General features: G+C 37.3%; 1 protein-coding gene across 5 annotated transcripts in view; it reads right to left on the bottom strand.

The window, feature by feature from the left end:
- The window catches only part of TRAPPC8 (trafficking protein particle complex subunit 8), a 51,695-nt gene that overhangs the window by 16,882 nt on the left and 19,320 nt on the right, over positions 1-15,493 (bottom strand). For all 5 annotated transcript variants that reach the window (XM_071737420.1, XM_071737417.1, XM_071737421.1 and 2 more), the window contains 13 exons: positions 14,134-14,234; positions 12,403-12,508; positions 10,719-10,850; positions 9,800-10,024; positions 8,783-8,891; positions 7,875-8,069; positions 7,553-7,683; positions 6,560-6,634; positions 5,715-5,841; positions 4,824-4,981; positions 3,600-4,042; positions 1,767-1,914; positions 417-513 (listed from right to left, as the gene is read on the bottom strand). In XM_071737420.1, the coding sequence (XP_071593521.1) occupies positions 417-513; positions 1,767-1,914; positions 3,600-4,042; positions 4,824-4,981; positions 5,715-5,841; positions 6,560-6,634; positions 7,553-7,683; positions 7,875-8,069; positions 8,783-8,891; positions 9,800-10,024; positions 10,719-10,850; positions 12,403-12,508; positions 14,134-14,234 (2,047 nt within the window). The remainder of the gene's footprint in view (positions 1-416; positions 514-1,766; positions 1,915-3,599; positions 4,043-4,823; positions 4,982-5,714; positions 5,842-6,559; positions 6,635-7,552; positions 7,684-7,874; positions 8,070-8,782; positions 8,892-9,799; positions 10,025-10,718; positions 10,851-12,402; positions 12,509-14,133; positions 14,235-15,493) is intronic.

Raw genomic sequence — 15,493 nt, forward strand, 5'->3', positions numbered from 1 at the left:
AAGGGAGGATACATCACTAGCCATACTGGTATATTTCTAATAACTGAATAGAGCACTTGTCAAATATGCTGTTGATTCATTACTTTAAATTATTTATATCGTGTTAAATTTAAAGGAACACACTTTTGCAAAGTAAATTATCAGCCAACTCAGACATGGATTTCTCTACATCACTGAAATAATTTACCTCTAAGTTAAGCCTATGCTTCACATTAATGAAGACTGAAAGTTATTTGTCAACATACTTCCCTGGAAACACTAATAAAAGAAAAGCTGCAGTAAGTCTGAAAAGGACAAAACATTTTCAGAAATTACTTATCCTGAAAGCCAAATTTATCTCCTTGTAAGATTCTCCTAACTGTTTTTATCAGGCAGAAGCTGGACTCACCATCCTCTTAGTGATAAAAGATACACACCTTTGTCTTCAGAGGTGTTAACAGATTTTTGAAGCTTCCAGTGCTTGCTATTACTTGAAACTTGCACAATATGAAATTCTTTAACACCAGTCTCACTCTAAGGAAGAAACAAAAATTATGCCAAATAAGACCAATCACAATTGTGATATTCTACATCCCATGGTGGTCATTGCAAGGTGGCACTGTTAAAATCTTAATTTAATAGATTATTCACACCATCCATAATACAGTACTAAGGAAAGACAGGAAGACAATTAGAACCCACTGTAGTGTAAAAGAGTCCCAGCTCACAGCAACTTCCAATTCCAAAAAACAAAGCCACACAAAGAGGAAAGAAAGATCCCCAGAAAAGTAGCCACATGCTAATATTTTAGATTAAGATTACTGTAACAAAGCCTAGGCTTTTAATTCCAGTGCAGAACTCTATCTGCAAGGCCACTTAGTTTGTAAGATTACTTCAGGAATATTGCTAGGTCATAAATCTCAGGAATTCAATTTTTAATATATTTCACATATATACCCAATGAAAAGTAGCTTTTGGGGTTGGTTTCCTTTCCTAGGAGGAGTGAGGTGATAGTGGAAAACTAAGTTTCACACAATGTTATACGTTAACTTGTTAAATACTTCATGAAACATTCTGTCCTGCTCAAAGAAGTGGATAATATTCATTTTAGTAGCTGAAGTGCACACACCTTTAAAAACAAACTGACAAATCAGCTCAATGATTCCACTACCAACTAAGTTTCTAGGAATTCTATAAACATAGCACTCAATTACCTTGCTTTGTCGTTGAGAAAATGGAAGCAGCTTTACCAGAGAAATGAGTAAAGTTAAATTAGCATGTAATGAAGAACTGAAATATTTTTATCTGCTTTGTTATGTCAACAGATCACAACAGATAGATCTGTGACTGGCTTGTATTTGCAAGAACACCTTTTAGAGTTTAGTAATAAAATGTAAACACTGAAGCTTCCTCCAAGTTAGAGCTTAAATCTTGACTCCAAATCACCATTAAATCTACCAGTGTTTTCACTGAAAAGTTGCAGGGGACACAGGTTGTCTCATTCAGAACGATCCATGAAAAACATTCATGAATTTGGAATAAAACTTAATTAAAGACTCCAAGCTATAGTACTGGAATTTCTTTAGGACTGAGCTAGTTGTAGCAGACTTCTAGAGAGTTGAGATATAACTTCAAAGTTAGTAGTCTCTTTCCAGAAGTAACTGGAATGATTAAGTATGCAAGGCATACTTAAGTGTTTGCTAAACAGCTGGGAAAAAAACCCCAAAACTTAAGTCTTGGCTCTACTGCTGACATACATTTGCTGAGCTATTATTATTAGAACTTACAGTGTTGATATTTTCTACATCCACAAACACCAACATATTGTCTCCTCTGCCTTCTTCATCTTCAAGTGCATTACTTCTGCAGACAGTAGCTCGAATATGAAGAGATCGACTGGTACAAATAACTGCAGTGTGCCTTAATACTCTATGACTAGAAAGGAAGAGGGAAAAAAATCATTTACCAAAAAGCATTTAGACAGAATACCACTGCATTCAACAAATTCCCCTGAGCTGAGAATCTTGAAAGTTTATTTCTAGAATCATCACTACTCTACATTTTTCCAGACACATTCAACATCAAGGCCAGCAAGCTCTTTGAAAAAGTTACTTTTCCTGGTTTTCTAATGATGTGTAAATTCACATTCTTGGACACCATCAACACACCCAAGTTTTTCCCACAAAAAAGCTCTGCATTACCATAACTTCCACTTGGAAACATTAGAGGTATCCAAAAATTTGATTTGCATTACTAAACATGCTGGAGAAGGGATAATCAGTGGTTTCCTAAACTCTACCTCACATAATATCACAGAGTAAGCTGTGAAGAGAAGCTACAGAGTAAGCTTCTCCATTTTGCAGTGTATCTTCAGACAGATACACAGATGTTTGCATAGCACAAATAAAGCCTGTCTTCAGTCCATAAAAAAAAAAAAACCAACAAACAAACCCAAACAAAAAACCCAACTCCTCTATCTCTGGAACACCTCATTTTCTTACTATGAGCTCAGATTGAAAATAATTTTTTCTCAAAAAAAGGAAGTAACATTGTAGGGGGGAAATTCCCCATTTCTACAGACTAGCTTAAAACCAAATGGAAAGTTAACTTCAGCATTTCAGAAGCTGCAGAAAAATCTAAACAAGGGGTGCATTTGCACAACTTTCAACATGATCAAGAATAACTTGCTGATCCACTCTCCTGACCATGCTCGACTTACTCTGCTTTAATGTACAGTATGAAGCAGCCCCACAGTATATGAACTTGGTTTCTTTCTCAGGGCTACCCTGGGAAAAAAGCTCCAGCCACAAGCAGACATTCAGTCCATGTGACAAGCTCATCTGACCATCATCCTGACTGTGTATAGAGATCACCTGTGTTGTTTTAGAGTTAAATTGTACTGGGGCAGAGTTAAGTTTCTTCATAGTAGCTAGCATGAGGCCGTGTTTTAGATTTGTGCTGGAAACAGTGTAGATAATCAGGGATGTTTTCCTAACTGCTGAGCAGTGCTTACACAGAGTCAAGGCCTTTTGTGCTTGTCACCTTCACCAGCAAGCAGCCTAGGAGTGCACAGGAAGTTGGGAAGGGACACTGCTGGGACAGCTGATCCCAGGTGACCAAAGGGATATTCCACACCGTATGACACATCATGCTCAGCAATAAAACTAGAGGGAAGAAGGAGGAAGGGATGGCCTTCAGAGTGATGGCATCTGTCTTCCCAAGTCACCACAATGCACAACGGAGCCCTGCTTCCCTGGAGATGGCTGAACACCTGCCTGCCCATGGGAAGCAGTGAATGAATTTTTGTTTGCTGTGCTTGCATGCATGGTTTTTGCTTTATCTATTAAACTGTTCTTACCTCAACCCTCAAGTTTTCTCACTTTTACCCTTTCAATTCTCTCCTCCATTCCACTGGAGGAGAGTGAGCAGCTAGTGGGGCTTAGACACTGACTGGGGTTTAAATGGAAATTAGATCATATAGTAGAAAAAGACTGTTCACAATAGTAGGTAAAAGGCCACTTTAACATCATCACAGCAACTGAGAGAAATTAGTAAGATTTACACATATGCTTAAAATGTGTCTAATAAAGTATGATGGAAACATGTAGATAGAAACTTACCACATTTTTGAGTGTTTTTTAATACTTTCATAGTAAAACAAAAAGTTAATTTCATGAACACCTTCTTCATCTGGTCCCCGTAACCACATAGGCAGCTGCACTGAAGCCCCAGGAAGAAGAATAGCATCAGGAAGGGGGACATGTATTACTTCAGGCTGACCTCCTGTGCCAACCCCAAAGTCCACAGAAGAAGCTGAAGATAACAGTGCTGTACGCACAGAGGTAGGATCTGTTACAACAGTCTTGTAAGCGCTACAGTTTTCAGAAGCTGAAGGACTTAGTGGTGTTAGAACAGCAGTATTTCCACCAAAAGTAAAAAATTCCGGATGCTTGGACACAACCTTCAGTGCAGTAAGGGGACACTTGCTTACATTCACAAATTCTACATATGCTTTTCTGATTTCTCCACAGAGAAGCCCTGTAGGAAAATTTATAAAGAACACCTGTATGGGAAAGAACAGGAGAAAAGAAAAATCTGAACACTGAGCCACACTGCAAATGCACATGAAAACAACAACCTATATTTTTAAACTGTTTTCCTCTCTACAGATTCCTGAGGAAGGGAAGAAAGGTGCTAAACTCTTCTCACTGGTGCCCAGTGACAGGACACATGGGAGAAGTTAAAAAAGCTGAGTCAGGGGTGGTTCAGACTGAACACTAGGAAGCATTTCTATACTGAGAGGGTGGTCAAACACTGCAAATGGGTCTCTTAGAAAAGTAGTCAATGCTCCATCCATGCCAGTGTTTAAGAGCCATTTGTGAATGCCCTTCATGTGCTCTAGCTTTTTGATCAGCCCTGAAGTGGTCAGATAGGTAGACTGGATGATCACTGCAGGCCCTTTTGGCTGAAATATTCTATGTAGTCTTCTCATTGACCAGCCAGTCACACAATTTTAATGACCATAGTAAGGCAGATCGTTGTGTTTTAATTACCCAACTCAAAGAACTATGCCAGATGAATGGCAAGCAAACATAAAAAGCTTCTTTGCCTGCTCCCTCTCCCTTTGGAACTTCGTTACAAAAGCTATTGCCAACTAAAATTTCAAAGGGAATTTCACAACTTCAGATGGATATTTATTTCAATGCTTCAAGTTTCACTTGAAAAAAACACCCACACAAATTTGGCACTGACAGATCAGATATTAACCTGAAAGATGTACTCATTAGCAAAGTCTGAGACTTCATTGTTGGAATGTAAACTGCCAACAGAAAGTAGCCACATACCTCCAACAAAGGCATTTCTTCTGTAATAATGGGATCTAAACGTCGATCAGGTCCATATTTAATTGATGTTTTTTCCTCTTTAGTGTTATTGAGCCGAGGCCCCTGGATTTCTAAATCTTGCCGTCCTCGTACAGACAGACCATTGGAAACAAACTTTCCTGGAACAATTTTTTGAAATTTGATCAATTTTAAAAATCAAGAATTCGTAACTTTTTTTCTGTGGAGCGACCTAGAGCTCCCAACCCAATCTCAAAAATAATTTTGATTTTTCTGTTATTTGGCACATGCAGCTTTCATTGATAAGCAGCACCTCTGGCAAAGGACTATTCAAAGCTTACTGTCACACATAATGCAAGAGGGGGAGGGTATCCACAGAGCATGAAGGTGGTGTATTTATTCTCTTTTCCAATTTTTTTGCCAAACTGGAAAAGTCATCCCAATTATATCAGCCAAGTTTAGGTTGGGAATCTACGCAAAGAATTTCAGTGCAACATTTAGACAAAAGCTGAAACCTAACAATGGGAAAAGACCCAGAAGAAATATGAACAGCAAAAGAATCAAAGTTATTATAGATGCAACATGCATAGATGGAATACCTAAATTTTGATATTTCCTCTGTTTTTTTTATTTTTCAGAATTCATCTTTTTTCAAAATTTCCACAGATTTAAAAGGAACAGTAAGTATGAGTTTTGCAGTGGTAACTTCCCTTCCCATGGGATTCCTACAGGTGGCAACTTTTTTTTCCTGTTCCAGTTGTTTCCACAACCTCAGCTGAGGGAAGTCCTTCTATCACAACAGTCAAACACTAAACACCAGAATTTAGTTCTGCTCTGCAGAAGCCATGTCTCCCTCTTCCACAGACATACAAGTCAAGGGAATAACACACTTACCTGTCTGTAATCCAATAGAAGGGTCTATCCCATCTAATGTCACAGCACCCTGAACAGTGCCAAGATTATAAACGACTCCCAGAATATGTAGCTCCCCTGTTTGATGGGGAAAGAGCTTTAGTCTTGCCTGTGGAGATATGTTAAATTTTTGTTGTTGTTGCTACTAGAAAAAAAGTATCATTACATTTAAAAGTCCAATTGCTAATAACACAGCTACATTTACTTTACAGTGGTGCCAAATGTAACTGCATACAGTAACTACAGGTCATTTATTGGCTTAAAATTTTTCAAACTGAGAGATATTCATTACATTAAGAAAGAATCCTAAAATTTTAACGAAAATTAACTTTAAGAGGGAGAATCACAGAACAGCTGAAGTTGGAAAGGACCTCTGGAAATCCTCTTGTCAAACTTGCCTGCTCAAGCCACACGCCCTAAAGCCAGCTGCCTAGACTGTGTTCAAATGGTTTTTTTTTAATTTCTGTAGGATGAAAACTCCACAGACTCTTGGGCAGCCTGTGCTCCATCACCATTCCAGTAAAAAAAACAACAAAAAAACCCAAAACAAACTAACAACAACAAAAAAACCCCCACAATAAAACAACAACAAAAACAACAAACCAAACAAAAAAACACCATTTCCTGTTATTCATAGGGAGTCTCCTGTGTTTCAGTTTGTGCCCACTGTCTCTTTTGCTGTCACATTCTCCCTTCAGATACTTCTACACACTGATGAGATTCAGAAACACCCGTATTTCATATATCAGTAATGTCTTCTGTCAGTTTGGCATTAAGTTCAGATCATAACAAGCATGAACTCCACCATCATAAAATACAGTACTTACCACTTTTGTCTCCTCACTATTAATTAAAAATTCAGATATTGCTTCAGTTCCTATCATGTCATCATCACACGTTCCCTAGAAAGAAGGAACTGCTTTTCAGATACTATGACTGCTAGGCAGAAAAACTGGCATAAATATTGCTTCCCACACCTTTCCTAAAGTTTAAGGAAGAAAAAGCATACAAGTTTCAAACCACATAAACTTAGGACCAGCAGGTCCCATATGCCTCACTCAGTAAGCATTTACTCGAGATATAAGCTTAAAATTTATTAGTATAAATTGGAACCATTCCAAATTATCTTCACTCATACTCACAGAAGTATTTATCATATCATTAGATTATCAGTTCAGACCAGAACAGAAGGGAAAGCATATGGTAATCCTTGAGACCTAATTATATGAAACCATCTCTCTATCTCTGGCAAACACTTAAAGCACCTTTAGAGATCACAATGTTCCAAATGCTATTGGCCAGAAAATGAAGTTAAGGAATTTGCTGTAATATTCAGTATCAGAATATATTAAAACCTTAAAAATATTACAGTGAGAACAGTCCTTTAGAGGGTTTGGCAGCATTAGTTGAAGTGTTAATTTAAACAGTAGTAAACAGTTATTCTACAGTATTCAAAACATTCATTTTTCATACATTTTCATTTTTCTTCTAATTGAGATACCAAGATATTCCTGTCATACCAGCAGAATTTTTCAGAACACACATTTCACTAAATACAGGACCTCCAGTAGTTCAAGTAAGATATTTGGCAATATATCTACCAAGACTGCAAGGCATTTCTGCTGGCCAAGACTAGTTTAACTTAATAGATGTACTACACACACAATGAAACATTGGAATTATATTGCTGTGCATCAAGCTTTACAAAACTCATTTATAACCTTTGTTAAATTGGCTCCTTTGTGCCCTACAGATCTAGGAAAATCTACACAATGCATAAAGAAATTCAGCAGATACTAAAAGGATGAAACTTTCCTTACCAGTTCTTTTGTTTCTCCACCATGCTGTACATGTAAGTCTTTAGCCTGAAACTTCCACAGCAATGAAAGGTCAGTCAAAAGAAGTGGAACTTTCAGAGGGTTTCGGAAGGACACTTCTACAGTTATTGGTTCTATTAAAAAATGCAAGAAAATAATGACAACAGGCTATCCCCAACACAGTCTGAAGGTTCACCTAACTCAGAGTATTCTTGTGAAAACAGCTTGCACAAGAACATTGCTTTAAATTCAGAATAAATTTGTAAAGGGTTTTCTGTGTTATCTAACTCACTTTATTTTTGAAGTATATAAATTTTAACTTTACCTTCTATCACAGCAAGTGGAAATTTGGAGTTATCTGAGTAGCGATTTAAGCAGAACTGTGTTGGCTGAAAGTTTGAAGGTATTACTCCTTTATTTATCACAGAAACAACTTGCTCTTCAAGTTCCTTCCACTGTTGAGATGATTCCGAGTCATACTCCTGATCCAGACTTACATGTGTAGCTGCCTGTTTTTCACCTAGTAAAAGTAAGGCAATCTTAGATAGAGAACAGTGGCATGCAACAGTTGCAACAGAGCTGCACTAGCTAAGTATTGTTAAAATATTTCATGTTTACTGTCACTGTCATTTTTATGTTACAATTGATTAAAGACAGCAAATTGCAAGACAGTTTGAAATACACATATGGAAGACCATACTGAGGATAATTTTAGTATACTTCTATTTGCAAAATGACATACTCAGATTAGAGATTACTTTTTACTATGGCAGACTACAGACCCACAGCATAGCCTTGCTTTATGCAAGAATTTCCACTCAGCTTACTTTACACTCAGGAATCACAGTGTTTCAAACATTTCAAGTTTGATTCCAAGAGCAAGTTAACTGTAAAGCTAATTTCTGGCACTGGCACTAACATCTAGCATTTCCTAAAGCATTAATAATCCTTTTCACAGAGTTCATTACAGACTTGCATTGAGGCTTTCCAGCTCTGAAAAATACTGCAAGTCAGCACATCCACACATATGTGGATTTCATATTTACATAGGAAGTCTGAAAACATCTAGTAGATAATAAACTTAAGCTTGTCTTTTGAAATCTTATTTAAGAAGTTACCTTGTCACACTAGCTTTACATAATGATAGATTATTTTTCTTAATTACACTAATCCTTGCATATATTTTTGTTCCATAAATCAGGGACCTCAATCAGTTTATGTAAGCTTGCTAACCTTCTGCTGGTCTTCGATCATGCCCAAAGAAAACACGGGTTGCTGAGCTGTTAATATATGGTAAAGGAAGCTGGGGTAAGGGACCATCAGGTGACAGTTGGGTTACATTCTGGAGGAAAACAGAGTCATGTCATTATCCCAATACACGATCCCGTGCTGTACATTACTAGGACTGAACAATAAAGAAGCCAAGTTATAAACACTCAGTGCTTGAACAGACAGTGCTTTTAAAAGATACGTTGATAGCTGCTTCTGCTCTGATAGTTCAAAGTAGTATTTTTTTTCTTTAAGAGTTTAAAGTTTGTGGAATGTTTATGGAAAAAAAAAATTTAATCCAGCACTCTAATCACTACTGTGGCTGCATGGCCATTACAAGCTTTGATGGCAAATGGCAGTCTCAGGGAAGGTCTACCATAACTTAACAAACAGAAATATTGCTTACAAGTTTTAAAAGACAATAACCACCTACATGGCTGCAACTTGTGTGGCAATATCAGCACTTAATGTACATGGTATACTACAATTCAGAACCACTCACAAACTTACAGACAAGTCAATGAGCCACTTCATCTATAAAAAAAACTATATTAAGCAATGAAATTTGGTACACCATTAATGCCAAGCACTTTATAATACCACAATGGGTGACAGACCTATCTAGTCTTTATTAAAATGTTTATTAGCAAAAGCCTCAACAATCATTCTAAATTGGTTGAAACATACCAGATCAGCTTCATTTAAACAAAACTGAACAATCACAAGTTGCAATTCAGCCATGAGGCTCAAAAGGAAGAGTTCATTTTACTTTAATAAACACACATAACAAGAAGTCACACTACTACTCATTCAGTGAAGAGAATATTTGATTTTTTGAAGGCCACAGTAAACCATTAACACATCATCTAGATAAGAAAGCAGCCCTGGAACAAAGCAGCTATGGCAGAGAATCATGACTTAATAGAAAACAACTGGTAATAAAATTACTGATTACTTGAGGAATGAAGACAAACCATTTACCTTGTAAACATAAAGATATTCTCGTAAAAAAGCTCCTTGCTGGGCTGGAGGTTGTTTACTATCATTGATCAAAATATGCCTGAAGGCAGACACAGCATTGTCAAGCTGACGAAGTGTAAAGGACTGACGACCAATAGTGAAGTTAATGTGATCTTCTGCAAGGGACCAGCCCTTCCCTTTGTAAACCTGCATGGCTTGACAATAGCAACGTAATGCATGTTTCTTCTGCAAGAAAAAATATAATAAACAATCCCATTAACCACTCATTCTAAGTGTCATGTTAGAAAGATTGAACAGCAAGTCAAAAAGTTACTCAAGTTTTTACCACCAATCTCACCACACTAAATGCAATATTTGCAGACCTATACCTCATAGCAGCTGGTCAATATTAATCTAAGCAGCGAAGTGTTGGTTCCCACAATACAGAACTTAGCCTAATAGTTAAGTTCATGTTTTCAAAGACTAGTGTAAAAGTCAGTAAGTAAAAAAAGCAATTAACAAGAGAAAACTACTTTGAAAATATTGTTCTGCTCTGTTTTCAGACAGACTGATGGAGTCTACACAGCTCTACTGCCAAGCCTCAAAACATAAGCCAAATTTAAACACTTTTCATTTCACTCCTCTAACTGAGCTTTACTCAAATAAAGCCTCAAATTTCACTGTGCATAAAATTGAGACCAAAAATGAAAATGCAGGTCACAAATTTCAAGTCAGTGATCTTCTGTGCTACTTCAAATACAGAAGTAAAAGACTATGCTGATCAGTGGAGAAGTCACTTTCAGAAGGTCACAAAGCTGAGTGCTTCCAACTCATACGGAAGTGTCACAAGCCAAGAATCTTTTTTTCCAGACTAAGGACACATTTAACATGCAGGTATCAAATGCTAGGCATATTTTCCATGCAGAAAGACAATACTTACCTGGCCTGCTTTACTAAACCTATGGCCAGCCAATATCATATGAAATGCAAACTTTCTAACCATGGGACTTTTCATGTTTATAAAGCAATGGGCTGCCTGCTCCAACAGAAGCGCGCTGCGAAGATCTGAATCCTATTTAAAAACAAAAAGGAAAATTAGACTCAAAGCTGAACACAAAAATAATTGTGGCCTACTTTTAACGTTAACAGGGACAGGAAGGTGTAATAGTGCTGTGAAGCTGAAGATTCTTTTATAGACAAACACTTATATAAATGGATGCATATAAAAGAAACAAAACTATAATTATTTTTCACTTTGTTATGTATATATGATTCAATACCAAGCACTCCGATGTATGAAGATCTCCACTGGAAAAAAATACCAATCTGTTTCAGTATCAGTGACAAAACAAATATTTTCTGCTTTTTTACTTACTTGGGCTATGGCTTCTAACTCTTGCTATCGCCTCTGAAATATTCTGCTACCCTTTTCCCTCCCTCCTCTTGCAAACACTAAGACTAAGACAAAATAAAACCTTTAACAGTACGAAGGAAACATAGAGGGAGTAATGGAACTTAGTGAATTTTTATTACAAGAAACAGTATGATTTCTTAATAACATACATACAATTCCTTATTATTACCCTCTTCTCATGTCAAGACACAGCTATAATAATTTCACCAGTAGGAACAGATTCTAACTTGATTTTACCACAACTGAACTCAGTGTGATGTTCAAGTGATGTGCTTGGACTTCAAATATACTGAGACACCTATATCATATCCAGTGAAAATTTTCCTTAAAACTGCCAAAAATACAAGCACACTACACAAGACTAAGTAAAACAATTTTGCAGAGCCAGTTTTATTTAAATTCTTTGCTTAAATAACTTACACTGCTCACAAATTTTGGTAGCAAGTGTTAGCTGAAAGAGCAAGAATAATGCTACAAAGATACTTAAGACAAACTTACAGAAACACACAAATTCTTCCAAGTTTAATTTTTCCTAGAAAAAGTCTCAGAAGCAGCACATTTGGTGCCAGCAACCCAGAACTAACTGCCAGTTAGTCTTTCTTCTCACAGAAGACCCTCTGCTATTACTGGTATTACATTTGCTTCACTCTGTTTCAAGCAACCCTTTCTGTGCTGTTAGAAGCCAATTCCACATTTAATTTCAACTAATTAATATAACAAAAGTGTTCAAACTAGCTTTCATTTACAATGCAAAATTCTAACGATTCATAACAGCTGAGCTACAGTAACATCACAGTTACTTAGACTAGAGAACTTCTGATTATATGTGGGATAGTATCCATTACAGCTCTGGCAAGCCAGGCTAATACTTAACACATGAGTTCTTAAATTGAAAGTATGCCACAGAAGAGCTAAACAGATGCTAAGAAAATTCATTATAAAGCCAAAGATAGCAAATGCACATTTGGTTTGTTTAAAGAGGTCAAGACAGTTGACTACAAAAAAAAATTTTGTAGTCAAAATTTTGACTACAAAACAGTGCTCCTTTCTTCCCTTGCAGTGTAAACTGAGTTTTCCTCACTACATGCTTTATACTGGCTCATTTGCTACCTTTGGCTAGAAAATATTACAAGACAAGAATTAGAATGTAACCTAGAAGTGCTTGGATAAGTAAACAAACAAGTATGGAAAAAGCTACAAAGTGTTTTACCTCGCTGGTTAAACGAATCAGAAGAGCAGCTGCCTCTGAGTATTTGCTTTGACTTTTTAAGATTTCAGCACTAAGTAGCACGCAGCGTTCAGCCAGAACCATGTTCCTAAAGCAAAACCGGAAACATATTAATAAATATTTATCATATTAAGCCCTGGAAAGCTTTTCACCTCAAAACTGACAAATCTTCTCCATATGACAGATGGATGTCCTGTTGTTTATCCTTCTTTAAATGTAGGAAAGTTTAGCTCCTGCAAAACAGCCACATAGACTGACATATTAAGTGTATTATCCTACTATAATCAGCTTTTCAAAACTCGAAGCTGGAGAGCAGTTTTGAGGAAAGTATTGTATTTATAAAAATGCAAACTAGAGTAACAACAACTAAATGATCTGATAATCAAGTCCAACAACCAGAAACAACAACAGCCATGTTGACCTTCACAAAATCATAGAACGGTTTGGGTTGAAAGGGACCTTCAAGATCACCTAGTTTCAAAACCCCTGCATGGGAGGGACATCTTTCCACTAGACCAGGTTACTCAAGGCCCCATCCAGCCTGGGCTTAAACACTTCCAGGAAGGGGGCAAACCTTGGTGGGCACCAGATGTTCACTAAGCTGCTCAATCATACCTCCTCCTTAGCAAGACATGGGAAGAAAACTGTATTTAAAAGCCCATGTGCTGATACAAGGACAGGGAGCTTAATCAAATACTGTCACAGGCAAAACAGGTTTGGTTTGGGGAAGATTGACTTAATTTATTGACAGTTAATAACAGAATAGGATAGTGATAAATAAAACCAAAAAACTGTAACACCTTCCCTCAACTCCTTCCTAGGCTCAGTTTTACTCCCAACTCTTCTACCTTCTCCTTCCCAGAAGTGGGGCAAGGTGACACATAAAAGTAAATTCAGTTCATAACATTTCATCCCTGCTGCTCCTTCCTCCTCATGCCCTTCCTTTGCTCCAGTGTGGGATCCCTCCCACAGATACAGTTCTCAAACTGCTCCAGTATGGGTCCTTTCCATGGAGTACAGTCCCTCAGGGACAGATTGTTCCAGTGCAGGTCTGGATCCCAACTCCTGAGAGAAACCTGCTCTGGCATAGGCTCTCCACAGGCTGCAGCTTCCTTCAAAGCACATCCACCTGGCTTTGACATTGGGCCCTCCATGAGCTGCAGTGTGGGTGTCTGCTCCAGTGATCCTCCACAGGTTGCATGAGGAGAAGCTGCTTCACTACAGTATTCTCCACAGGCTGCAGGGAAGCACATCCTTCCTCACTGACCTTGGTGTCTGCAGCCTTGTTCCTCTTATTTTCTCACTCCTCTCTCACAGACGCTGCACAGCAATTCTGACATTCTTAAGAATCTTACCATAGAGGCACAACAAGCACTGCCAAAAGGCTCAGCTTTGGGTAGCAGAAGGTCCATTCTGGAGCTGGGTGAAAACTGTCTTTGCCCAATACGGGAGCAGCTCCTAATGTCTTCTCACAGAAGCCATCCCTGCAGTCACCCCACCACCAAAGTCTTACCAGATAAATCCAATACGAAAGCATAGTAAGAATGGCACAGATCCCCTTCCATGTTAGCCTAGATAAACTAACACATCTTATTCTTTAAAAAGTTACTGTTATTTTGTGATCTTTCAGTCATCTGGCTCTATCACCGTGCAGTGCAAGAAAGATCAGCCACCAGGTCTTTCATTAATCAGTTTTGAAAGTAAATGACATACTTGCAGATATCTCGATAGGTCTGAATTGCTGTTTCCATATAATGAGCAGGATATGGTCTAGGAGCTCCAGGCTGGAGAAAAGCTGATACTGCTGCCATTTCCTACGAGAGAAATTCAGTACTGTTGCTGTAGATTTTTTTCACAAATTGTAAACCTCAAAATGCTGAGAAACACATTTCAACAGCTACTAGTTTAAGATCTTCATCTTATCAGTTACTGGCACATAGAAGTACACCAAACACACCAACTGCTAAAAAGGTCTAACACAATAGCTTATTCATGGCTCTGCTTGTAATTAGCCAGCTAGCAGTAAGATGTTGGACTCAATCACTGGTTGGATTCCACGATCTTAACATCTTTTCCAACCAGAACAGTTCTGTTAAGAGGTACATACACCCACAGAAGTGTTTTCAGTTGACAGTACACCCAACATTAGGCAGAAGTATTGATTCACTATGAGTCCAAGAGACAACTTCATATTGCAGGAACAATCTTTCTGATAAAAAAGCTCTACCACCTCTTTTAAGATGAGGACTGTTTTGTGAGTTTTGCTTAAAAAAAGTTATTTTCAGCTTTGAAAGAAACCGTAGTAAACATGCACTCTGAAATTTTACTCCTTTCCTTATAGACTGAAGATAGAATAGCAAAGTTTTTCTGAAGTAAGTAAAGACAAAGACTTGTAGGTTGCAATAATTAATAATTAAGACTTCTACAAACTGTCTGATAAGAAATTAAGGTAACTTAATTATCCAGACTAATATATGTAGAGCAACAGCCTATACTATAAAAATACACATTTAAAGATTTTACATTAAATGGAACAGTGTACAAGACTGCTTCTGTAGATCTACAAAGTAAATTTTCAAATTTAATCAGAGTAACCAAACTAAAATCTGCAAAACATAGCTTATTTTTCCCCAGTGTTCCATTTTATCTTGTTGAAAATTATTTTAGTCACATGGATCTTTATTCTCACAAGAAATTTCTGAATTACTATGTTTTTCCAGAGAAGTTCAGCAGTGACAGACTCAAATTATATCCCCTCAAGAGTCTTAACCAAAAAAAATTGTACTATATAGCGATATCATCTTGACTTCCTGGTAAATAAGTATTTCGCCAAAGTCTCAAAGAGACTGTGATATAAAATTATATCACACTTGTTTTTAAGTTATCAGACTACAAGTTTAAAGATCCGTTTTGCTGGAAGTTGCATTCTAGATATTCTCCTTTCCATGTTTCACATTTTAAGAATTAACTCTTAAATTTTATTCACACCTTTGTTCCCTTCATAAAGCAGCAGCCAATAGATTTGAGAATACTTCATGATTTGCTAAAGTTATGCAGCAAATTTGGCAAGATT

The sequence above is a fragment of the Heliangelus exortis genome, chromosome 2, assembly GCF_036169615.1.
Source record: "Heliangelus exortis chromosome 2, bHelExo1.hap1, whole genome shotgun sequence".
In the NCBI taxonomy this organism is placed as follows: domain Eukaryota; kingdom Metazoa; phylum Chordata; class Aves; order Apodiformes; family Trochilidae; genus Heliangelus; species Heliangelus exortis.